This window comes from Blastocystis hominis (assembly GCF_000151665.1).
Source record: "Blastocystis hominis, Singapore isolate B (sub-type 7) whole genome shotgun sequence assembly, scaffold_0".
NCBI lineage: Eukaryota > Bigyra > Opalinata > Blastocystidae > Blastocystis > Blastocystis hominis.
Genome location: NW_013171815.1, coordinates 1,219,442 through 1,244,217, shown reverse-complemented (window position 1 = coordinate 1,244,217; position 24,776 = coordinate 1,219,442). Strand labels below are relative to the sequence as shown.

Sequence of the window (24,776 nt, the reverse complement as noted above, 5' to 3'; positions counted from 1 at the left end):
AAATCTGACTCGAACCAATTGCTAGGTTACGGCCATGTCACAACATGAGATGAGTCAATACCAACTGAGCTAAAGTAACAAGAAATGGACCACATAATTCGGAATGTCCTTTAAGAAATGTTTGATCATGTTCTTTTGACACTTTATAAAAATCTAGTAACTGTAAGAAAATGAAATATTGAGTGAATCGTAGGTATGAAACGAGTTGAAGATCTTTTAGAATTTCGCATTGACAGTTATTCACCTGAAACAAGATTCAAAACTAAAGTGGATGGTGTGCTATGTGAAATACATTATTTCGGAGGTAGCAACAAATCTGAATTTGAGATTGTGTATAATGATGGAAGACACAGGCTATTCAATAATGGAATGATCCAAATGGAATGGACTGAAGTGGGAGGCAAAAAGACGGGTACATACACAGTTTTTGAGTTTGGATATGCGAAGTATATGGGAAAATGGGAAAGTCTAAACAATGCTGCAGAAGTTCCACATATTGTAAATCTGAAAAAAGGAAAGATCCTTGAGATAATCAATCGGAAAAATGGGATCGTTGTTTACCGCGGTGGTTATACGAAAAGCTTGCTTCGCCATGGTTTGGGAATGGAGTATAATAAGGATTCAGGAGATTTGATAGGTGAGTGTCTGTGGCAAAACGGAAAGAAGATGAAATGTCTTAAAGAGTTTATTGGAGGTAAAATGATAGAGTATTCGAATAGTTCGAGCAATCTAACTCCTATTTTGAAAAAGACAATGTACTATGGAGGATATTCTTTTGTGGAGTCAACTGGAGTATTTTTGAGGCATGGTGTTGGGTATGAGATATCAAGTGATACTGGATATGCTACTCAGGAAGGCGTTTGGGAGTTTGGTAAGAAGGTGTCATCTGTTGATTTGGATAATGGGTGGTATGATGTATCAGCGACGAGCAACACCAAGAAGGAGCCTGTGGCAAAGACGAAACCAGAAGTGAAAGAGGAGGAAGAGCCTAAAGCTAAGGCAGAAGTAAAGGAGGAGGAGAAAGAGCGTGAAGCTAAGACAGAAGTGAAGGAGGAGGAGAAAGAATCTGAAGCTAAGACAGAAGTGAAGAAGAAAGGGCTTGAAGCTAAGGCAGAAGTGAAGAAGGAGGAAAAGTCTGAACCTCAACCACAAGCTGAAGCAAAGAAAGAGTCTGAATCTAAACCAGAAGTGAATACATTATCAAAAAAACAAAGGAAAAAACTAGCAAAGCAAGAACAAGCTAAGCAAGAACAAGCTAAGCAAGAACAAGCTAAGCAAGAACAAGCTAAGCAAGAGCAAGCCAAGAAAGAGCAAGCCAAGAAGGAGCAAGCAAAAAAGAAAGCTTTAGAAGAGGAAACTACATCCTTTGTAGAGTGTTTCCCGACTGTTGAATCTCCATCAACAATACCAGAATCCCCAGCCCCAGACGAAACTGAAAAAGCATCAGACGTGCTGTCTGGCATTTTCTTTGATCTATTTTCGAATAAAGAATCAGACACTCAGTCTCAAATCCTAGTAGAAAACGAATCCATCCAAGAGCCTGAACAACAACCAGCACAGAAGAACAGAAGAAGAACAAAAAAATCAAAGAGTCAAGAAGAAAACCAAGAAAATCTCATCACACTCACTTCTGACGTAGTTCCCTCTCCAGACAATCTTACAATTTCCTCCAATGAACCCAAAGTCTCTTCAGGGATCGACGATGATCCTTTCTTCAATGATCTATTTGGAGATTCTTCTCTCTTTCAACCCACGAAAGTGGAAGTTTCCAACGCGAAACAATTGAAAGCAGCAACAAGTGCGTCGATCATTGAGATTCAACCTTACAGCTATCAAGAAGAGACATTCAATCTGACTTCATTCCATGTGAAGGAGCTCACCATTGCAGAACGAGCCTGCAGCTTAGTGACAGAATTCCAGCTCTGCTCGCTCCCCAGCCTCAAAGTCCTCACTATCGAAAAGAACTGTTTCATTTCCAATACTAAGCAAGGCGGAAACTTCAGCATTTCCGACTGCCCGAGCCTTGAATCGATCGACATTGGCCACGCCTGCTTCTATCGATACGAAAAGTTCCAGATTGAACGCTGTGATAAACTCAGATCGCTAAAGATCGGCAAGCTCACACACGAATCGATGTGTTTCCAGAACGTTTCATTGGAATTATCTGGTAGAAATGGAGCTTCTTTTTTCATTGTAGATCTTCCGGCTCTGAGTGAAGTCGTTTTGGGTCGCAGATCATTCCGAAATGCATCGAGCATTACCTTTTCTAGTAGATTCGTGGATGGAATGAATAAGAGTAGATTTGCCTTGTCTCGAAACGATTACGCTGGGCATGTCCTCAGTGAAAGGCGCAACGAAATCAAGCTCGTTGGTGATGCGAAGTATGCGTTTCGATTCGAATTCCACACAGATCTTCCTGTATTGCGCTCCGTTCAGTCAGACGGGAATAGTTTTTCGATGATTTCAAGAGCGTGTTTCGAAGGTACGACCAGCCAATCGATTCGCATTAGATATTCCCAATTGTACTCTGTTTAATCTCCCGGAAGGGTTCAAAAAATGTCGTCAATTGTTCATTGAAAGTACCAAAGCTATTGTTTTGCGTTACATGTAGATGTAAATCCTGTGATCGAGCAGTGTTTAAAGAAATGGCCTGTTTGTAACAAACACACGAAATAGCATCTTTCGACTCGTCCTCGACTGCGTCCTGTCGCTGCAAAGAAAACAAATTCGGGAAGAACTGATCACACATCTCTTCCAAACGAATAAAGTCCGTGCAATGCTCGCCATCCTTCGCTTCATACCTAATTTCTCCCTTCGTATTGATAATGAAAATCTTCGATTTGTCCACGCCAGCTCTCTACGAATCATCCACTCCCTCTCCTCTCTCCCACAATGTAGCTCTGTGCATCCGTCGGTCGATTGCCGAACCCTCCAACGAACGGGTTCTCAGGCGCAAACGTATCGGCGATCGACAACAGCACCGGAATTTTGAACTCCTGCGGCTTTCGCCGCACCACCTCGCGAATTAAACTAGCGAATGTGCGATTCGGAGAGCAGATAATCGGTCCCCGCGGCATATGCTTTCCCTCCTGCACGATCCCTTCCAGATAATTCCGCGTGTCTTTCATCTGTCCGACAGCGCGCGCGGTGAGATACAGAATCAAATATCCGTTGTCCTGCATCGCACCTCTCCCCCACTTCTACGCTCAGTCGGTTGTACATGCGGACGATTCCGCTCTGCGTGTAGTCCTGATGGATCGCGTACATCACATGCCCCATCACGTCCTCGCGCGTGATCGTTCCGTCCACGTCGCTGATGATGATCTTCGTGTCCTTCGACAGGAGGAACCTGCTCTTTACTCCTCTCTCCCGCATCTACGCCTTGCACTGCACCGCGCAGCGCTCGTCCGCGTCCGGAATGAACTGCAGCTCGTTCTCGCCCTCTTTCAACGGCCAGGTCCGCAGCACTTCCGACGAAACGCGGAAGCTTTTCAGCGGCTTCCGCTCCTTCCTCTCACGCCTCGCTGCCTCCCCTACCTGCGACGTGGTCGAACTGATCATGTTCAGCTTGTCCGCTTCGCGCGCCATGTCCATGATCAACGACACCGCCTCCTCGAGCGAAATCGGCTTGCGGTCCGCGAAGAACATCACGTTGGGATGCTCCAGCAGCGACGGATTGTCCGCGATGTCCGAGAAGCTCACGCGGTTCTTCAGGATGATCTCGTCCAGCGCCTTCTCCTTCATGCCCTCGTGATACTGGTCGCGACACAGCGAAATCACCACCACCGAGATGTGCTCCGCTTCCGCCTGCGCGGTCGGAGACTGGCTTCCCTGCGCCTCACCCGCTCCCCAAACGCCCACGCTCGCGACCTCCTCGTCCTCCTCCGCGGCCTCTTCCGACAGCACCGACGGGGAGAAGTCTAGCTCGCATTCACCGCGGGAAACTACTACAGGGAATGATGCTGATGGAGGGGTTGGAGAGCGTGTTGATCGGCGTGTAGAGCGTCAGACGCGAAGCACCGTGCGACTGCAGGCGCGCCATACCGTCTTCCCGAATGTTCTATGTCAGAAAAGGCCCCGATTTCGACTTCGAGTTGGAGATCGCCGTAGCGTGTGGGGTAGAGGATCTGGATTTCCGCGGGGACGTCGCTGGCGATGACGAACATGGAGATGTCAACGGTTTTTCTAGATGAGAGAGCGAGGAAAGCGCTGCTTGGTGAAGTAGCTGTAGGAATTGTCCCAGCAGAGCGAGATGGAGCCGTTGGAGGGCGCGGTGAAGACGTAGTTGCAGTGCCCCGCGGAAGAGAGAACGTATTTGTAGGGCTGGAGCTCGATCATTTCCACTTTGGGTTGGTTCTGCGGAGTCAAGGAGGGGAAACATCGCGACTCCTTCGCTTTGGGAGCTGAAATAGGCGCTGAATCCGACATCGTGCTGATAGACGGAGAACTGGAGAACGAGGGAATGGCCGCGCTGGAGAGCGATGGAATACTCGAAGTTTGTCTGGCGGAGAATTGACTTGGTCAGTTTCTTGTACCAAAGCACGGAGGAGTCGTCGAGGGAGCGGGGGGATAAAGGAGAGGCGTCGGGATGGTCCGCATCTGCGATGAAGAGTCGAATAGAGAGGTACATTCCGGAGTGAGGATCATGTTGCGGATGAGACGTTGCCGACTCATCATATCATCGCGGAGCTGCTTGTTGATGATGGAAGGGATGGGATTCCACAAAATATACTTCTTAGAGGAATCAGAAGATGATTCGGGCTTTTTGGGAGAAGCTGCCTTCTCTTCGGCGATCGCATCATTGAAATTCTATATGGGATACACGCACAACATCATACACTCATGCTAGAAACGGGGGATAACCCGGCCATGGGAGACATGACTTCGTCATTCTCATCCATGCGGATTTCGCTCAGGAAATAGGCTTCTCCATCACTCCCAACGCGCATCTTCTGTTCAATGAGCGTCCCGTTCACCTTAATGCTAACCATCCGATTTCCTTTTGCTCTTGACCAAACCTGTTACGTCACCACAAGATACATCAACTAATACACTCATTTTCCCAAAGCGCACACGAAAAAGAGAGCAGAGTAGCGTATCGTCTTCGTGTCGCACAATAATGACATCAGAGGCTCCACTCAATGCGGACTACAGAGTTATATCCTCCATGCCGATTCCCACCGAATTCACATTCACTCGATCATATACAGACTTGAAAAATGAAATCGGATTTGACATAGTGTAAAACTGCTAAAATTTCCAAATTCGTTCCAATGGAGGAAGCTTTTTTGACGATATCAGCACTTTCTTCTTTGGTGGAGGTGAGCTCGCGAATCACAGTATCTGTCTGGATTCATTCCGCTACAGGTCATTCCTCCCCCAGTTGAGAGAATCGGCAAATAACCGCGGAAGCGTCTATCATGCTGTAACTCCATAAAACCCTTTGCAATGCCTCGTGAACGTACTTTCCTTGCCATTAAGCCTGACGGAGTTCAGCGTGGACACGTCGGTGAGATCATCTCCCGCTTTGAGAGAAAGGGCTTCAAGCTCGTTGGAATGAAGATGATGGTGCCTCCCATGGAGCTTCTGGAGCAGCACTACGCTGAGCACAAGGGAAAGCCTTTCTACCCCAGCCTCACTGGTTTCATGAGCTCTTCTGCCGTTGTTGCCATGGTTTGGGAAGGAAACAACGTGGTCTCCATTGCCCGCAAGATGATGGGTGCCACCAAGCCTCTGGACGCTGCCCCCGGTACCATCCGTGGTGATCTGGGTTGCGATATGGGACACAACGTCATTCACGGATCTGACTCTGTCGAGTCTGCTCAGCGTGAGATCAGCCTCTGGTTCCCTGAGGGTCTGGTCGAGTGGACCAAGGATGACGAGAAGTGGGTCTATGAATAAGCTAGATCATCTAAAACTCGTAACATTCATATTTGTTTTTTGAAACAAACAAGCAACGAAACTACTCATCCGGATTTTGAAACTGTGATTTGTCCAGAGAGTCAAACCAAGGATGGTGAAGCGCCTCATAGGCGGTGATTCTCTTCGAAGGGTCATAGCAGAACATTTTCTACATCACATACGCCCATCTTCCCTACATTCAGCAAGTCCTCCGCCAGGGGATCTAGGTTCGGAATCGTCTTCCCAATGCTTCGCTTGGGCCATTTCGGGAATTCCTTGTTGTAAAACGGAAGCTTTGTGACACCCGGCCACATCTCCTCCGTCGGTGTTCCCAAGGTGCTGAAAATCCTGAAAATCATATCGATCTCGTTCTCTCCTCTCCAAATCGCATCGCCCTGAATCATGGTCGCGATGACGTGTCCCGCCGACCAGATATCGACCACAGGGGAGTATTTCTCCTGGTTGAGAAGGATTTCCGGAGCGCGGTACCACAGCGTCATCACTTCGTGCGTGAGCGTGCTAATCGGGAGAGAGAAGGTACGAGCCAATCCAAAATCACACAACTTTAATACCTTGGTTTTGTGAATTAGAATGTTCTCCGGCTTTAAATCACGGTGCATTATGCCAACGCCGTGGATGTAGTCGAGAGCCAGGAGGAGCTGGTAGGAGAAGGACTTGAATGGAAGTCAAGATGCACAACTACCTTGATTTCGTCCATTGTCATTCCGCCGCGACTCTGGCTGTCTTGAATATATTTTACAAGGGACATGTCGATGCATTCGAACACGAGATGGATACGACCATCGCAGTTCTCAACGTCGGTTAATCTATCTTCGAAACAGATTTAAAAGATCCACTTGACAATATTTGGGTGGTCTAAAGACCGAAGCACAGAGATTTCGCGCAGAGAGGTGCTCGGAATGCCATCGTTATTATCTTCCACCTTCACCTTCTTCATTGCAACGACTTCTCCAGTCAAACAATCCATCGCTTTAAACCTAGAATTCATCCTCGAAGAAAACGATTACACAACTCCGTAAGCGCCTTCTCCAATGGTGTCAATTCTCCGATAACGATTTAGCATTGAAATCCGAGAAATAACATTTAAAGTGGCAAACAATGTGTATTTTCCCTCTATTCTCATATGACCATCCTCGTTGGACTGGACCAATCAAATAAACGTTTTGCTAGGAGAAAGAGAAACGAGTCGAATCGACAAAGAAAAGGAAACAGATTGTCAAGTGTAGGGAGAGTTTCGTATGACACTGCCAGAGATAGTTCAATCACTGCAACAACGATCTCCAGTCCAGAGTTGATATAAAAAAACCTCCAACTGCCATCGCAAGCAAAGTCCAATCATTACCCATTTTTCAACAAACAAACAAACCGAACTCCATCTAGTGTGCCCGCCCCCGAAAATCGGAGCCGTTCCACTATTCGCAAATAACGGGTAGGGCTTCTATTCCGTAATACTTTTGCTTGAGTTCCTTATAGAGATGCCATCGATTCACTGCGTAGTCGTGGCTATTCCAGTCAACACCGATCAACGTCTGCATCACAGCCCAAACAAACCAGAGAAAGAACGAAAAACACTGCAAACGATGAACCGAGGTAATCATGTCGCAGATGTCCTTCTCCTCAGGTTCCTTTCCATCTATTCATCACTTCCTCAGCGAACCGAAACGTCTGCGATGAAGATATGCAGCGATGAAGTTTCGTTCTTCATCCTCATTTGGATGAAGTCTCCAATCGATCCAGTAGGAGTCCGAATCGTATCGCGTCATCCACTCGCAGTAGTGGTGACAAATATCGAGAGGCGCAGGGAGAATGCAGCAATACTCGAAATCCACAAGTAACACATCACCATTCGAATTTCGTAACACGTTGCCACGAAGCAAATCCTGATGTCCATACACAAAATCATGGCATTCGTTGCGAATCAATTCTTCATTCAACGAAATCTCTTGAGAAAGGTTATTGAGAGAAAAACCCTCAAATGCGTCTGCAGATAGGCACTTTTCACACAGTGAAGTCCATGAACGCAACATATCCGTAAAAGAACAGAACATGGAGCCTTCAATTGGGATGTTGTGAAGATCGGCCAATTTCTCTGCGATTTGGCGAGAGAGCAATGGGTCTCTACATCCACAATCATTTAGTGACTAGACGTAAGCCAAGAATAGAAAAAAACGACTTTAAAACCAACTCTCCACACCTCCAATCGTCCTTCGGGGAAATGCTGAATTAGCTTAACCCCGAAATTGTGCTTAGAGAGGATTGAAAGGAACTCGAGTTCCTTAGCACGATTAAGATACTTGTTACTTTCTGCATGTTATGAGTTCCATGATAGGAATACCAGCACCATAAATACGAAATAAAATTGGATAATCATCAGGACATTTGTTCTTGTACACCCGATAGATGATATTCGTAAGTCCGTCTAAACAGTAATCTATAAAGAACGTACAAACCCTTGTTTTGCTCCATACTAAAGTCGCTCAAAGTGCAAACATCTGCCCACTCGGGAACAGTCCTCAATCGGTCAAAAACGAATTGTTTTCGACCATCGTAATCCAAATCAAGTAGAGAAGTCATAAAAATGAAGAGAATAAAAGAGTCGAAATAATAGTATGCGAGATTGAGAATAAAGAAAAATATCGGATGCGAGGTTCGAACTCGCGACCTCTCGCGTGTGAAGCGAGCGTGATAGCCACTACACCAACCCGACTCCTGTATGGGTAATCAAAATTATCTATATAAAAATGTCATATGGATTGGATCATGGAACGAAACCATATCAAGTTCGTGGAAGGAGGCGATAGTGGTAATATCGAATACGAAATAAGGAGATACGACTGAAGTGCTACTTCATAAGGGTAAAACACACAATTCAAACAAACACCCGTCCCAAGTGAGAAAATAGCAATAAAAAAGAATAACAATACGGACAGTACACTACTGCATGGTATTCAATTCATACAAATCGAATCGCTTCTGATCCTTCGTGGGAATGGCTGCCCTGACTTGATCACACTTCCCCAGATCAATATCCGCCATCAGCACTCCCTCCTTCTCGTCCAACTGTGCGACTACTTTACCCCACGGATCCACCACCACACTATGTCCATACGCCACATAGGATCCATGCTCATCTCTTGCGGGTGAGCACATCATCACATAGCTCTGCGTATCCACGGCTCTTCCCCGCGCTAGTAAATCCCAATGAAGAGGTCCCGTTGTCATATTGAAAGCGGAGGGATACGCAAGCAATTTGCAGCCTCGCTGCGCATACACCAAGGCTAATTCTGGAAAGCGAACGTCGTAGCAGATCCCAACACCGATCAAAAAGTCGGCCGAAGAAGAGGAATAGGGATACACGGTGAAATGATCACCTGCTGTTAACGTTTCGCTTTCTTGGAAGCAGATCCCTCCGGGGACATTTACGTCGAAGAGGTGCAGTTTGCGGTGCTTTATAATCGTGTCACTTTTCCACGACAAAATAGGAGAAGTGTTGAACACTTTATTGTCGCTAATCTCTGGAATACTACCACCGATAAGCGTAATCCGGTGACGTTTTACCTCTTCCGCAAGCATGGCGAGAGTGGGATGAACACTCTTGTCTATCATTGATATTTTCTATAAGTAAATAGCAGACAATTAAAGAACTGAAGGTATTTCCTCAGAATTTTGCCGGAAAAGCTTCGTGTCATAGGTACTACATATTTAGCGCAATTAATGAGCGGGATACCTGTTAAAGCACTCGGGGAGTACGACCAACTCGGCTCCTTTCGATACAGCTTGAGTAATCATCTTTCTAGCCTTTTCCAGATTTTCCATCTTATTCTATAAATGTTACTCCACACACAACAAATTCATACACCAGATACCAACATTTGGCAAAGACCCACTCTCAGCTTCATTGCTTTCTGAATAATGGTCGCAGACATTTCTATAGATCACCAAACTATAAAAGAGGCTAACTCTAGTTTTCTTAAAGAATCAAATGACGGTGTAACAATTGCGTATATATTCCGTTTATCCAACTGTATTGTCCATAATCGACAAGGCAGAAATAGTAACGGGAGATACAGAGAATACTGCTCGAAAATAAGTCTGATGTACCTAATGTGTTGAGATGTAATGTATACATAGATAATCAAAAGGAGTCAGGAATATGAACAACAACAGACATTTGAAGAATTGCATATGGGTGATATCCATGTGACAATACATGCACACAATACAGTGAACTGTTTCTTTTATCAACATAATTATCGATTCTATAATCAAAACAAGTATTAATTTACACATATGTGTAAACGGTATCTCACATAAGCAAATACTACTTATCGGAATAGAGTTGATATTATGTCGAATAGAAGAAACAGTTATATCATTATCTACATACCATCTAAGGGACATATCTCGTACTACAGGCATGCATAAAACCGACATATATCAATAGGAACATATAGATGTTGGCAATGAATTAGTTTGCATCAAAAGAACGACCACTATAACTAGCATTCTGAAACTTTCTTATAAGTTTTCCCATTGAAAATGAATTGTTAATGGATACAATAAGGATGAATAAGGCTCCAAACTGAAAAGTGGGGAAATCAGGGTTGCCAATAAAGAGTTAAGTAAATCATTAATGAAATCTACTCAGTGCTAGAGATATGGTCATAAAGAATCCCAGAATTCACAATTTCCAACATTACCTCATACATACACAAAAGGAAAATACATCAATACTATTGAAAAGAAATCTGTAATGAAAATACTACAAACAATGTGGAGTGAAAAATGTATTTGGAAGTCTAACATAAGAAGATTATAGAGTATCTGCTTTTATATTCAAAAGATTAGTGTAAAAGAGATAGAGTGGCCTGAAACCATACGTTGTATAAATCAATTCAACTGAAATATATATCGCTACGATATTTTTAAAAATAAAAACTGTCAATAATCACAATAGGGGCTTTTACATTGCTCATAAAAGAACCCAGAGTGTGGGATAAGATTAATAAGCTATTTTTTCGAAAATAATGCAAATCCTACTGAACCGATAGAGTAATGAGTTTCGATCGGAATTAGGTAGATAACTTACGTTTATAAATCGATATACTTATTCTCAAGATATACGCCGGATGTGGAATCAAAATATATAGAAAAAGAGTGAATGGATATTATTCCATTGCACATCATGCTGATAATAATAGCTGTCGTTTTTCAAAAATGTTCGATTCTTGTAACTGCAACGAAACATATTGTAACATAGGATCATATTTCGAGTAAAAGAGCATATGGAAATATTGGAATAAACAAGATAAGAGTATACTATATATACACAAAATGAGTGACGTTGAAAAGCTTTTAGTAAAAAAAAGAGTTACCCTGTTAAACCATCTGTTGAGATGATTTCAAAACTGGAAGAATCATATTTCAATGTATTTCAATCGATTGTGATTATGGATTCTCATAATTTGGTTGGATATAAGTTCCAATATGTAAAGAAATAATATATATATTATTTCAATTGCAATGATATTAGCAAATATCTATTTTGTGACATTCATACATTTGATTATGGGTTGCTTGGTTTGTTGATTCCTATAATTCACTACATGAAATAGATGATACTTCATTCTTTAGTATTATCACAGTCCAATACAATTATTATATCAATTCAATGTTATTATGATCAGCATTTGGCATTCTTTGAACATTGATCATTTACAATTGTCTCTTGGATTCATCCTATTCCAAACCATTCCGTTCAATACGAATATAAGAATATTTCGTTCTTATTAGTCGAAATGAAGATCAATCTACTTATAGCCATGTATCCTTCATTTTGATTTGAATCGATCCATCTATTATTATTAACATCATCACAATTCATACAATCAATCACTCATATTCGAGATATCAAGTCATTATTCATAATGAATATCTATCAAGTGTGATTTCAATACATTTTGAATTAGAATTCTTAGTTTGGTTCAATCAAATGAAGTGCACAATCGATTAATAAGTTCGAAATCATTTTTATAATTTTCAAATGAGTTATGACAGAAGAATGCTAAGTATAGCAAGTCATGAAACGAAATAGACATCAATACAATCAAATTTCAAGAATAGTCAATATCACATGTCATTTCATCACCCTTAGGATTTGAGCTATGTTGAATCATTCAAACCATAATGTATAATGTATGATACTCATGATTATATTCACAACAACAGTAACAACAGCTTATCAATAATGTATATTGGATAGTTTGAATCGATTCGACTATTATCCAACATCAAAATTGGAAATAACATGTATCCTATTCTTTGATTCAAATATCATTGAATTACAAACTATTTACACATCTCCAACATCGCATAGATTCATGGATGACAATTCGAATATGGATTGTATATTAGAATGACGAAATTGTCACTCTCATCATTCTTACATCTAAAACACAACATTGAGAGTAGATATTATTAGAATAACTGTTAACAAGTCTATTTCCATATTTAAAATAGTATTACACACTTACAAAACCATTTTGATACAAATCGAGCCAATGCAGTTCTAGTTTGACGATCTTAACGAATTCTATCAATCTACATATTATCTACATTCTATTCAATACTCAATTTGTTGGAAAACAATAGTCATTCTCGTTACTCACAAAAATAGTGTAATCTTTACAAAAATAGTCATATATTACATATCAATCCACAAAATGATAGTAAATAGTAGAAATATGCACAATATTAGTATGATAATGAAATAAGGATTATACTGGAATCAAATAGAGGAGATTCGTTTCATTTTCGAGGTTTTGACCATAATATCATTATTTATGGACTCATCTACGAATTCTGGAATTCAATCAAGTTATATTATCGAAATAGAACCATTGAACGTGTCTCATGACCTGGAAAAGGAATCTGGGTTTGAGGTAGATATTTGGAGTTGGAGCATTACCAATCAATTCCCTATTAGTACTATAGATAAGATTGATAGTGAAAATGTGATTCTGAACATTGGTTCTCCACATCAAGGTTACACAATTCAAACGAAGATAAGAAATGGGAAATTAAATGGGAAAGCTATTATCAAAACAATAAGCAATACGATAATAGCAGAATTCGAGTATCGAAGTAATGAGATAAAGGGACAAGGTAAATTGTATTATGATTCAGGCGAATTATATTTTGAAGGGAATCTTGAAGATGGATATCGTCAAGGATTTGGAAAAGAGTATGATAAGAATGGGAATGTGATATTTGAAGGTAGGTATGAAAAAGGAAGTAGAGGCAATCATTGTGAAAGAATGGATGGAATGAAAGGTTATTGGAAAGAATTGGATGGGAATGGAAAAGTGATTTCGATATGTCAAAAGAATGAAAATGGAATGAATGAAGGATTGTGCTACTTTTATGAATCGGGATTACTTGTAAGAGTAAGTATTTGGGAAAACAATGAAGAAATATCGATTTTGTATCGATTTGAAAATGATAAAATGATAGAATACAAAGATGGTGTAAAGTGTTTTGAAGGATATTATAGTGGTTCAATTGAGAAAGGATTTTATCGGATATGTGGGAAGGAATATGATGAAGAAGGCCAGAATGTGATTTATGAAGGTGAATTTCTGAATGGAAAACGATGTGGATTAGGAACGTCATATAATGACAACAATGAAATAGAATATGATGGAAAATGGGTGAATGGATATTCACAATCAAAGTATATACTGTTATTTGCAGGAATTCCAGTAATATTCGGGCTATGTGTTGTTGTATTGACATTCATTTTACCAATACCAAGATACTGGCAGTGGTTAATAATAATAGCAGTAATGATTTGTGGATTAGTATTATATGATTATATTCGTGAGAGACTATATCAAGCGGACTTAGTAACAAAAGATTTTGAACCTAAAGTATTGAGTAAGAAGTATAAATATGAAAATGAAAATCAATGTATCATATTTGAAGATGAATGCTATTCTGAAGTGCAAAGATTCGAAATCGATGGATTGAATCGATTGAAAACTATCAAAATCGGAATCAATTCATTCACTCAGAATAAGAATGATTGGGGAATTGATAAATCGAAATCATTCCACATATTGAATTGTGAATCATTGGAATCGATAGAAATTGGAGAATATAGTTTCAGTGATTTTGGAGGCGACTTTGAATTGAAGAATTGTCCACAATTACAATCCATTCAAATTGGTACAATTGGAAGTGATTCATACAATTTCTATAATAGTTCATTTGTGATTCGAGGTACTAATATAATATTGAATGTTTGAATGCATAGATCTTCCAAATCTACAATCCATTACATTAGGTAATAATACATTTAGAAATAGTAAAGAATACTGTCTATATAATCTCGATTCATTAGAAACAATCGAAATCGGTGATAATTGCTTTGGCTCAGTGCAAAGATTCGAAATCGATGGATTGAATCGATTGAAAACTATCAAAATCGGAAACAATTCATTCACTCAGAAAAAGAGTTGGTATGGAAATGATAAATCGAAATCATTCCACATATTGAATTGTGAATCATTGGAATCGATAGAAATTGGAGAATATAGTTTCAGTGATTTTGGAGGCGACTTTGAATTGAAGAATTGTCCACAATTACAATCCATTACATTAGGTAATAATACATTTGGAAAGAGTAAAGAATACTGTCTATATAATCTCGATTCATTAGAGACAATTAAAATTGGTGATGGACGTTTTGAATTAGTGAAAACATTCAAAATCGATGGATTGAATCGATTGAAAACCATCAAAATCGGAAACAATTCATTCACTCAGAAAAAGAATGATTTTGGAAATGATGAATCGAAATCATTCCACATATTGAATTGTGAATCATTGGAATCGATAGAAATTGGAGAATATAGTTTCAGTGATTTTGGAGGCGACTTTGAATTGAAGAATTGTCCACAATTACAATCCATTCAAATTGGGAATATTAGAAGGAAATCATACAATTTCTATAATAGTTCATTTATAATTCGAGGTACTAATATAATATTGAATGTTTGAATGCATAGATCTTCCAAATCTACAATCCATTACATTAGGTGGTTGTGTATTCGAACGTTCCTTCTCAACAATAATGGAAAGTATTGAATGAATTTGAATGAAATGATTGATGTAGATCTTCCATCATTACAATCCATTCAACTCGGTTATTGGGCACTTGTAGGAAGAGATGATGATTCATGTTCATTGATAATGAAAAGTAATAATGAAATAATTGTAAATGATTTGCTTTGTAGATCTTCCAAATCTAACATCCATCAATTCTGAAGGATATAGTTTTAAATATCCTCGTATAGTGACATTGGAAAGTATTTCTGAATATTGAATTTTGATAGATTTAGATATTCCAAATCTCCACAATATCAAGCTACCTTATTCATTTAAGTGTGCAAGTATTAAAAGAGTTAATAGTATATACTACATCGTACATAACACTCTAGATATTCCTTATTCACTCTCAAAATGTTGTTCTCTCAAAATAAGTACTGCTACTAGTGATGAGATGAAATCAACTGATCATTCTGCTACTTCAATAATTGTTAGCAATGGGACTAAAAATGATATAGAATTAATATCATTCGATTACTCTGGGTTAATTCATGTTGAATCAATCGAAATCGGTAATGATTGTTTTAGATTTGTACAAAGATTCCGAATCGATGGATTGAATCGATTGAAAACCATCAAAATCGGAAACAATTCATTCACTCAGAAAAAGAATGATTTTGGAATTGATTATTCAAAATCATTCCACATATTGAATTGTGAATCATTGGAATCGATAGAAATTGGAGAATATAGTTTCAGTGATTTTGGAGGCAAATTTGAATTGAAGAATTGTCCACAATTACAATCCATTCAAATTGGTAAAATCGGATTTAGATCATACAATTTCTATAATAGTTCATTTATGATTCGAGGTACTAATATAATATTGAATGTTTGAATGCATAGATCTTCCAAATCTACAATCCATTACATTAGGTAATAATACATTTGGAAAGAGTAAAGAATACTGTCTATATAATCTCGATTCATTAGAAACAATCGAAATCGGTGATAATTGCTTTGGCTCAGTGCAAAGATTCGAAATCGATGGATTGAATCGATTGAAAACTATCAAAATCGGAAACAATTCATTCACTCAGAAAAAGAATGGTCGTTGTGGAAGAGATGAATCGAAATCATTCCACATATTGAATTGTGAATCATTGGAATCGATAGAAATTGGAGAATATAGTTTCAGTGATTTTGGAGGCGACTTTGAATTGAAGAATTGTCCACAATTACAATCCATTCAAATTGGTACAATTGGAAGTACTTCATACAATTTCTATAATAGTTCATTTATGATTCGAGGTATTACTATAATATTGAATGTTTGAATGCATAGATCTTCCAAATCTACAATCCATTACATTAGGTGATAAAGCATTTCAAGTTTCCTTCTCAACAATAATGGAAAGTATTGAATGAATTTGAATGAAATGATTGATGTAGATCTTCCATCATTACAATCCATTCAACTCGGTTATAATGCACTTGGTGGAATTTCGGGGATTGATTCATGTTCATTGATAATGAAAAGTAATAATGAAATAATTGTAAATGATTTGCTTTGTAGATCTTCCAAATCTAACATCCATCAATTCTGAAGGATATAGTTTTAAATATCCTCGTATAGTGACATTGGAAAGTATTTCTGAATATTGAATTTTGATAGATTTAGATATTCCAAATCTCCATAGTGTCAAGCTACCTTATTCACTCCAGTGTGTTCAATCAAAAGCAATTGCGAGTATTGTTGGATTGATTTGATGTTATTTACAGATGTTGCTTCAATTCTCGCTAAATTTGTCAAAACTAAGCAGTAATTTATGTTGAACCTATTTACACTATTTAACGAACGTAAAATTAATACCGTAATGATTATTTATATGTTTGTGTGATACCTTTCTCTTTTGCTCTTCATAGTGTTATCATGGCTGTTGATGGCCATTCATTATTTATTGTTAGTGCCACATATTCAATTGAAGTTTATTACCATGTCATTCGGAAGCTTCTGTATTATTCAATGATTTAGACACAATCGTCATTATTCTTAAATCTGTTCATGTTGTTAGTATAATCAAGTTTATTCTATACTTATCTTGTTAGTTATGCTATAGTGAACTTGTTTGTTCTTTTTTCTATCAAAAATCGGTAACAGAATTGATACTAATAAAACATGCTCATTCTATTTCATTTTCAGTTTTCATTTATCATTTCATATTTTGGAAATGATCAAAGAATTTCAACGATGAAGAAAAGACTATTTAGAAATACTTCTATTTGATTAATGATATTTTTGTATTCTTAGTTATTACCTACTTCTAATAATAGTCTGAATAATGTAAAACGTCAAGGAAACAATGTTGACTGTCGACCTCCAAAATACAATCTGAATGAACAATAGTATTCAATTATCATTTGAATGTACATAGTGAAACATGACAGATTGGGCTTCTTGAACACACTCAAAAAAGGAACATTCTCGTGATTATTAGAGTAATCAATTGAGTAAAAGTATTTCCACATCAATACAACAAGACCACCATTTAGAGTCGATGGTATTTCTCGTTACAAGAATGACTACAATCTAAGCCCTCACTGTATATTAATTACTCTCCATTTATACTTCAGGATCGTTCGAACAATTGTACTTCATAATATCTTCATTTCTTCCGCTTTGAACTCATTCGTGCCTTTCTATCAGCTTCCTTCTTTCATTTGAGTAGATTGACTATTTACGCAAGTAGTTCATTCGTTATCCCTTCACCCGCATTTGCCTAAGCCTCTGCTTTTTCATCTAGTGGAACGTTCAGTTCAAAGATCACACATCCAAAAGTTTCGTTCCCCTTTCTTCCATGTCTCCAACAAACACACACAGACTTCGCTAAATCCTTTCGTACTGATAATTCACTTCCTTTGCCGCAAAGTCCTCCTCCACACGAGGCAACATAGAGTCGCTCAACCCTCTCGGTCTCGCAGACACCGGCAAAATCTGCTCCATGTCTACGTGCTGCGGTTTCACAATCAACCGACTCGACTCCAGTTCCTCCTTCGCAAAGATGACTTCTCTCCCAAACCGCACGTCCAAGTGATCCATCGTCGGATCCTGCGTCAGAAACGCGACGAAATCATACGCCTGCGCGTAGAGCGTCTGAATCGCGGAGAGCGGCCCCGGATCTACCCATCATCGCCTGGCGTTCTCTCCCACTCGACTTCGGATTCACCAAAAACGAATTCAACTTCGTCATCGTCATCATCGCCACCTGCATTCTACTCTTCACCCTCACTCTTCTCTTCCCTACATATACGACACGCCCTTCACCGACGCGCGATCCAACACCTGCTCCATCGAATCGTGCTTTATGATCGGCTTCAGCGACGGAAACTCGAAAATCATCTGCACTAACTCCTGGAACCGCTGCGAGATCCGCTTCCCCACCGTCTCTCGTCTCGACGGCATCTTCTCCCGACTCTCTCGCTTCATCACGTGCAATCCGTACTGAATTCCGTGCCTCACGATGTCTCCCAGCTGCTCCGTTCCGTAATTCTCGAACTTCAGAAACGTGAACGAAGCCTGCTCGTACCGCTTCAGCGGCACGCGCCCGAACAGCAAATGCCGCCGATTGAACGGAAGCACGATCCCCGTCTCCCGCACCGCGAAATCCATCCCCACCTGCTCATACCCGCGGCCAATTTTACCGCGGGACATCACGATCTCGGTCTCGCCTTCGGGCAGCAGCCACTGCGCCTTGTTCTCGCAGAATTCGATCTGATTATCAACGATTGGGGGATCCCACGAATTCGGAGAGATGGGAGCTGCCGATACGCATCGAGTACGGGACTTTCTGACCCGCGATTTGGTCCTAGAATGGAGGAAAAACCGCGGGAGTACGCCGTGAAGGAGAACCCGGGAATAGCCCAATCGGCTCAATGCGCTGAAGAGGAGGTAGTGCTCGTCCTCGATGAAGATTGTGCCGCTTTTAAATGGACAACCTTTGCCGAGCGATCGCGCCCACAAGTACCAACAAAGATCACATACACTCTGCTTCTCTTCGAGGGGGGCGCCTGATGTTACCTACGGAGAGAAATCGGGGAGAAAAAGTACTTGATTGTAGACTTCATAGCCGCTAATGATCAGATGGCGGACTAATTCCCAGGAGTAGTAATACCCGTCCTGGGCGAGAAATTCCGTCGCCATCGTCGCCAAAAGAGTAAACTCCTCGTCAATACTTAATTCTACGCTGCCATCCTCCAAATCCTGAAGATCGAGTGCCTTTTGCGGAATGGAGAGGCGGTTCCAACAAGCGCTGCAAACCGTCTTCGGATTCTCGTAGCCAGGGAGAATCATCTTGCCTCTTTTGCAGCTGTCACAAATTTCACTGTCTGCGCTTCAGTCGACTCCTGCACACCTACTGCACACTTTACATACATGGCTAGCCATTGTTTTCCCAATTGGGATACAGCAATTAGAACACTTATTCTTCCTGATAAGTTTCTAAAATGACATCCAGACCCTCACAACCTACACGACGCTTTATCTGAGTAAACAGAATGTCCATTGTGGAAAATATCGCTTTGTTGCGTTGCGCAATAGGTCAATGGGTAGAAAATGGTAAGTCCAACCGAACCGGATAAGTTTCGAATCACAAGATGAAGACTCTTTTTTTCTTCACCGTTAAATAGAATCCCTGGATTAACCGCGGTTCTCTTACATGTATTTTACACAAACAAAAAAATCGAAACAGTATTATTCTGCGCCATTCACCACGCTTAGAATCCGAAATCCTCCAGCTTCGCAGGAATCGGGTGTGTTGCGTAGTAGTTCATCAGCTTCTCGCCCTTCTCCACGACCTTCTCCACGGTCAATCCGAAATGCTCGAACACCTTCGCCGCAGGGGCCGAGGCTCCGAACGTGGTCATTCCCATCTGGTAGTGCGTGAACTTCTCCCAACCGTGCGTGGCTCCCGCCTCCACTCCCATGATCGGCACATTCTCTCCCAGCACCGCCTTCTGGTACTCGCGCGGCTGCTTCTCAAAGAGCTCGACAGAAGGCATCGACACCACGCGCACCTTCTTTCCCTCCATCTTCTCCGCGGCCGCCACACACATGGACACCTCCGATCCGGTTCCCAGCAGCACCAGATCGGGCGTTCCCTCCACTTCCCGAATCACGTAAGCGCCCTTCTCCACCTTCGCAGCGCTGCTGCCCTCCAGGTAGGGGAGATTCTGGCGCGAGAGCACCAGCACCACGGGGCCCGAGCCCTCCATGTACTGCTGGTACGCTCCCGCGACCTCGCGGCCGTCGGCAGGGCGCAGCACGGTGATGCCCGGCATGTTGCGGAGCTGCCAGAGCTGCTCGATGGGCTGGTGGGTGGGTCCGTCCTCGCCCACGCCGATGGAGTCGTGTGTGAGAATAAACAAAACACGGTAGTGAGAGAGCGCGGCGATGCGCACCGCGCCCATGCAGTACCCAACAAACACGAAAAAGGTCGCGCAGAACGGGAGGAACCCTCCGTACGCGAACATACCGTTACAAATCGCGGCCATGCCGTGCTCCCGCACGCCGAACCGCAGATACCTTCCCGCGCGGTTCGTCGCCGAGAAGTCCTCGCTTCCCTTCAGCGCCGTGTTGTTCGACGGCGTCAAGTCCGCCGATCCGCCCATCAGTTCCGGGTACTGCGCCGCCAGCGCGTTCAGCACCACGCCGGAGCTCGACCGCGTCGCCGCGTCCTTCCCGCCCATCTCCGGAAGAACCGCGGTTATGTCGCCCTTCAGCTTTCCCTCCATGCGACGCACCAACTCCGCGTGTTCCGCGGGGAACGCAGCGCCGTACGCCTCGAACAGCTTCGCCCACGCGGCCGCCTTCGCCGACCCGCGCTCTCCCGCGGTTCTGTAGTACTGCAGCACGTCCTCGGCGACGGAGAAGTACTCTCCCGCGGGGAATCCGAACTGGGCGCGGACCTGGTCGATATCCTCCCAGCCGAGCGGGGATCCGTGAACCGCGGAAGTGTTCTGCTTGGCGGCGCCGAACCCGATGGTGGTGCGGATGGCGATGATCGAGGGCTTGTCCTCGACCTTCTTGGCGCGCTCGATGGCCGCCAGGATGCCCGCGACGTCGTGGTCGCCGTCGGGGACGCGGGCGACGTCCCAGCCGTAGGCCTCGTAGCGCTTGAGCGTGTCCTCGGAGAAGGAGATGTCGGTGCGGCCGTCGATGGTGATGGAGTTGTCGTCGTAGAGAACGATCAAACGGCCAAGCTTGAGGTGCCCGGCGAGGCTCGCGGACTCGTGGCTGATGCCCTCTTCCAGGCAGCCGTCGCCGCAGAGCGCGTAGATGTAGTTGTCGATCACTGGGAAGTCAGGCTTGTTGAACAGCGCCGCCAGGTGCGACTCAGCGATCGCCATGCCCACGGCGTTCGAGACGCCCTGGCCCAGAGGGCCGGTGGACACCTCCACGCCCACCATCTCCGACTCGGGATGGCCGGGCGTGCGGCTGCCCAGTTGGCGGAAGGATTTCAAATCATCAATGGTCATCTAAGGATAAGGGGAAGCGTAGAAAGCGCACGTCGTAACCAGTAAGATAAAGCATGGAGTAAAGAAGCGCGCTAGCGTGGCCGTTTGACAGAATGAAACGATCACGATTATACTAGATATGAGCACGATATCGCAACAAAGAATACCCATTTGGGGTTCTTGGGATCGTAATTCATCACAGATCCCCACAAGGCGTGCGCAATAGGTGCACAACCCATAGGAGCTCCTAGATGTTACAGCACTGGCGAAAATCCACCCGGGTGTCCAGACTTTGCTTTCTGGACAGTTTCCGCAGCGAGAACACGGATGGAGTTAATACACTAATTCTGACCTTTTCTACACTGTCCCTTACCTTTTCTTGGAAGGCGGACATGAATGAAATCTACTTCAGTAAATTTTTTGTTCGATAGTTCGATCAAAACCTCGTTTCTACGATGAAACGCCCTTACCAACGAATAACTATTGTGCGCAATACTTTTACACTTCATTTTTTACTTCGTTTTTGAAATTATTTTTTGGATTTCGGTGAATGAGCGTACCGCCTGTAAATCAAAATAGTCAACCCATAACGGTTGCTAACAATTTGAACATTCCTTCATCGGATGTTCCATCCGATGCCCCAAAGCCGATTACTGAAGTGGCTACCAGCTATCCCACCGAACAGGAGTTGAAACAGCGAGGACAGACGATTCCTGTTACTGTGGTTCCTCCCGAAACTGCTTCTCAGTACTATCAACCCAATATGCCTTCTGTCACACCTATATCTCCATCCTCTGTATCATATGTCAGTTCCACAGCTCAGCCCTCTCCAAACGGAGCTGTTTTTCCACCTATCAACCAGCCTGTGATGACTGAACCTCCTCTCACGGGTCCTTCTGCTCAATGTTCCGCAACTCCCAGCATCTACTCTTCAACCCCCTCTGTCCAACCAGCCGGTGTGTCCTATGCGGCTCCTCCCCCTCCAGGCTATGATCCCAACTATCCAGCAGGTTATCCTCCTAATTACGTTGCTCCTGCTCCTGCTCCTGCTCCTGCCCCAGGCTACAATCCTAATTATGGAGCTGGATATCCTCCTACTTATGTTCCTCCGAACTACCCAGTGTATCAGAATCCGCCACCTCCGGGTGCCGCTCAGCATGTACAATGTCCAACGTGTGGGAAGCTTTTGGCGCCTCCACCCGGTGCAGAATACTTCAAGTGTGTCTGTGGGCAGGTTTTGCGCAGTCCGTACTTTAATCCTGCGCAGGCTGGTCCGAGAAAAGTGAGATTGGATGGATGTGATGATGATGCCTCGCGTGCTTTGCTGGAGCGCAATCGGTATGAATATGTGAACGGAGCGTACTCGGCGTGTCCGCCGTATTCAAACAGATCGTATTCGCCGCGAAAGAACAAGAGCGACATGCTGACGACGGGTGTGACGGTTGGGTAGGCTTTCGCTTGATTGGTTCTTATCATTGTAGAGTTGGAGTTGCAGCGATTGCGGCGTTGGGAATGATGTTAGGGCATCATTAAAGGTTGTTTGTATATTTGTTTCTTTGTTCCACACACGTTGCATGGTTGTGTCGAATCTGCCGTACGTGGTGTGGGCGCTCTTTCTTACAGCACTCACTGTGTTGGTTTTGTTGTTGTTTTTGGACATTGTAGTCTTTTATTCATCGCAAATCATACTCTTGGTGAAGCAAATCGGTTGAGTCACATTGTACACTCGCTCTCTGTGTTACTGTGATCGTTGTAGAGATTCGTTGTTTTATCCGAAAATGAAAAATCGTTACCTCCTTTATCTTCACAGCCGTATAAAGGATCGAATTTTATTTCATTCTAGCAATCAACCTCGTTCCAAGTTGATTTTCGAACCGGCTTCGAATTTTCAGTCTGCAGAGTTTCGATCAAATGAAGTTGCATTGAACCATGCTTCAGAACGGCGGTCGGAACCGACTCCCCCCTCCCCAACCAAACTCTCTCCCACTACAACCATTCCCAGTACTCCTACCAGCGTTTCCTCCTCTCCATTCGATGTCACCTTCACATCCCAAACCACGTAGCTCTCCCCTGCTCCTCCCATCATCATCACGTAGTTACGAGCGAACCGTCTACTTCTCCTATTTTCTCGACCGCTGGACCGGGTACCTTCTCTTCCAAACGAATGACTAATCCTCAGCGCCTTCTCGATCGCCGTGTGTCTCAAACCCAGCGAAGAACGAACCTACCGCCAATTTCTTCGCACGTCTTCGTTCCCCGCGCGTCTCGGCGTCATTCCCTTCACCGCCACCAACCGCAGCGTCTACCCCATCAACCACCTCCGCAACCTCGCCATCGATCATGTCCGCACCTCCCACTTCTGGCTCACCGACATGGACATGTGGCCCAGCCGTTTCGTTCTGATCGGGGTTTTATCGATAGTCGGTCTGCGCGAAGCGCTCATCGAGCTCCCCTACGACCAATTAGCGCGCGAAGATTTGGCGGTCATTGTTCCCGCCTTCGAACTCCACACGAAGAACAAAAACGTCCGGTTCCGGATCGTAGCGGAATAGTATTCCATTGGAGAGCGGCTAAGTCCCAGCGCGTCGCGCAATTTACCGCGGAACAAGAGCGAGCTGCGCCATTGCCTCAACGCGATGAAGTGCGATACGTTCCGTCCCTCGCACCGGCTTCATGTAGGACCCCATCCCCGCGGGAATCGTAGAACTATTTCTTCCGACAGTGGTACAATGATAATTATGAACCCCTTTTGACGCCGGTGAAGTGCTTCAAAGGCGACAAACAAGAGCCGTTTCCCTCGATTTCGCGCGATCTGATTGGTAGATACGTGATGGTGAAACGGTCGCCCCATCTCCCGCGGTTCGATGAGCGGTTCATCAACTATGGGTACAACAAAGTGCAGTGGCTGGAGCATCTGCGCTGGGTCGGCTTCGACTTCCAGGTTTTGACGCGCGGCTTCGCGGTGGACGTTCCGCACGCGCAGTGCGTTCGAGGGAGAGGCCTGAGGCGTAGCTCGCGGCATTGGGCGCGGTTTGTGGAGCAGCTGTACGGGAAGTTGGAGCCGGGGCAGTCGCGCGTGATTCCGATGCAGAGCCTGTATGATCAGTTCCAGCGCGAGCTGCGCCGGAACTTCACGTCGAGACAAGTGGTGAAAAAGTGCTTTGCTGTTTGAGGAACAAACACACGAAATGAAATCCCCGTTCTTGCAGCTGCGCAGATTGACGCGTAAGCAG

The 24,776-nt window shown here is 43.3% G+C and overlaps 7 protein-coding genes; 3 read left to right on the top strand and 4 right to left on the bottom strand.

Annotated features, from left to right (window-relative positions):
• Window positions 1-2,506: 2,506 nt before the first annotated feature.
• Window positions 2,507-3,375, bottom strand: GSBLH_T00000403001 (uncharacterized protein; the record flags this gene model as incomplete). The annotated part of the gene is made up of 3 exons (XM_013038605.1): window positions 2,507-2,857; window positions 2,892-3,176; window positions 3,205-3,375. The coding sequence occupies 3 exons, from the start codon at window positions 3,373-3,375 to the stop codon at window positions 2,507-2,509; spliced, it is 807 nt and encodes a 268-aa protein (XP_012894059.1).
• A 2,073-nt stretch (window positions 3,376-5,448) lies between these two features.
• GSBLH_T00000402001 (uncharacterized protein) lies at window positions 5,449-5,930 on the top strand (the record flags this gene model as incomplete). XM_013038604.1 has 1 exon in its annotated part: window positions 5,449-5,930. The coding sequence occupies one exon, from the start codon at window positions 5,449-5,451 to the stop codon at window positions 5,899-5,901; it is 453 nt and encodes a 150-aa protein (XP_012894058.1). The 3' UTR covers window positions 5,902-5,930.
• Window positions 5,931-5,962: 32 nt separating this feature from the next.
• GSBLH_T00000401001 (uncharacterized protein) lies at window positions 5,963-6,985 on the bottom strand (the record flags this gene model as incomplete). Its single annotated transcript, XM_013038603.1, has 5 exons — window positions 5,963-6,070; window positions 6,099-6,575; window positions 6,605-6,728; window positions 6,759-6,899; window positions 6,930-6,985. 5 exons carry the CDS (start codon window positions 6,983-6,985, stop codon window positions 5,963-5,965), a joined length of 906 nt encoding a protein of 301 aa, XP_012894057.1.
• Window positions 6,986-7,330: 345 nt separating this feature from the next.
• On the bottom strand, window positions 7,331-10,051 carry GSBLH_T00000400001 (uncharacterized protein; the record flags this gene model as incomplete). XM_013038602.1 has 5 exons in its annotated part: window positions 7,331-7,547; window positions 7,580-8,063; window positions 8,093-8,226; window positions 8,258-8,398; window positions 9,910-10,051. The coding sequence occupies 5 exons, from the start codon at window positions 10,049-10,051 to the stop codon at window positions 7,540-7,542; spliced, it is 909 nt and encodes a 302-aa protein (XP_012894056.1). The 3' UTR covers window positions 7,331-7,539.
• Window positions 10,052-19,767: 9,716 nt separating this feature from the next.
• Window positions 19,768-21,966, bottom strand: GSBLH_T00000399001 (uncharacterized protein). XM_013038601.1 has 3 exons: window positions 21,711-21,966; window positions 21,596-21,676; window positions 19,768-21,564 (listed from the first exon to the last, which is right to left on the bottom strand). Exons 1-3 carry the CDS (start codon window positions 21,780-21,782, stop codon window positions 19,804-19,806), a joined length of 1,914 nt encoding a protein of 637 aa, XP_012894055.1. The 5' UTR covers window positions 21,783-21,966; the 3' UTR covers window positions 19,768-19,803.
• A 127-nt stretch (window positions 21,967-22,093) lies between these two features.
• Window positions 22,094-23,092, top strand: GSBLH_T00000398001 (uncharacterized protein; the record flags this gene model as incomplete). XM_013038600.1 has 2 exons in its annotated part: window positions 22,094-22,989; window positions 23,025-23,092. 2 exons carry the CDS (start codon window positions 22,094-22,096, stop codon window positions 23,074-23,076), a joined length of 948 nt encoding a protein of 315 aa, XP_012894054.1. The 3' UTR covers window positions 23,077-23,092.
• Window positions 23,093-24,373: 1,281 nt separating this feature from the next.
• GSBLH_T00000397001 (uncharacterized protein) lies at window positions 24,374-24,715 on the top strand (the record flags this gene model as incomplete). The annotated part of the gene is made up of 2 exons (XM_013038599.1): window positions 24,374-24,525; window positions 24,556-24,715. The coding sequence occupies 2 exons, from the start codon at window positions 24,374-24,376 to the stop codon at window positions 24,713-24,715; spliced, it is 312 nt and encodes a 103-aa protein (XP_012894053.1).
• Window positions 24,716-24,776: the final 61 nt, after the last annotated feature.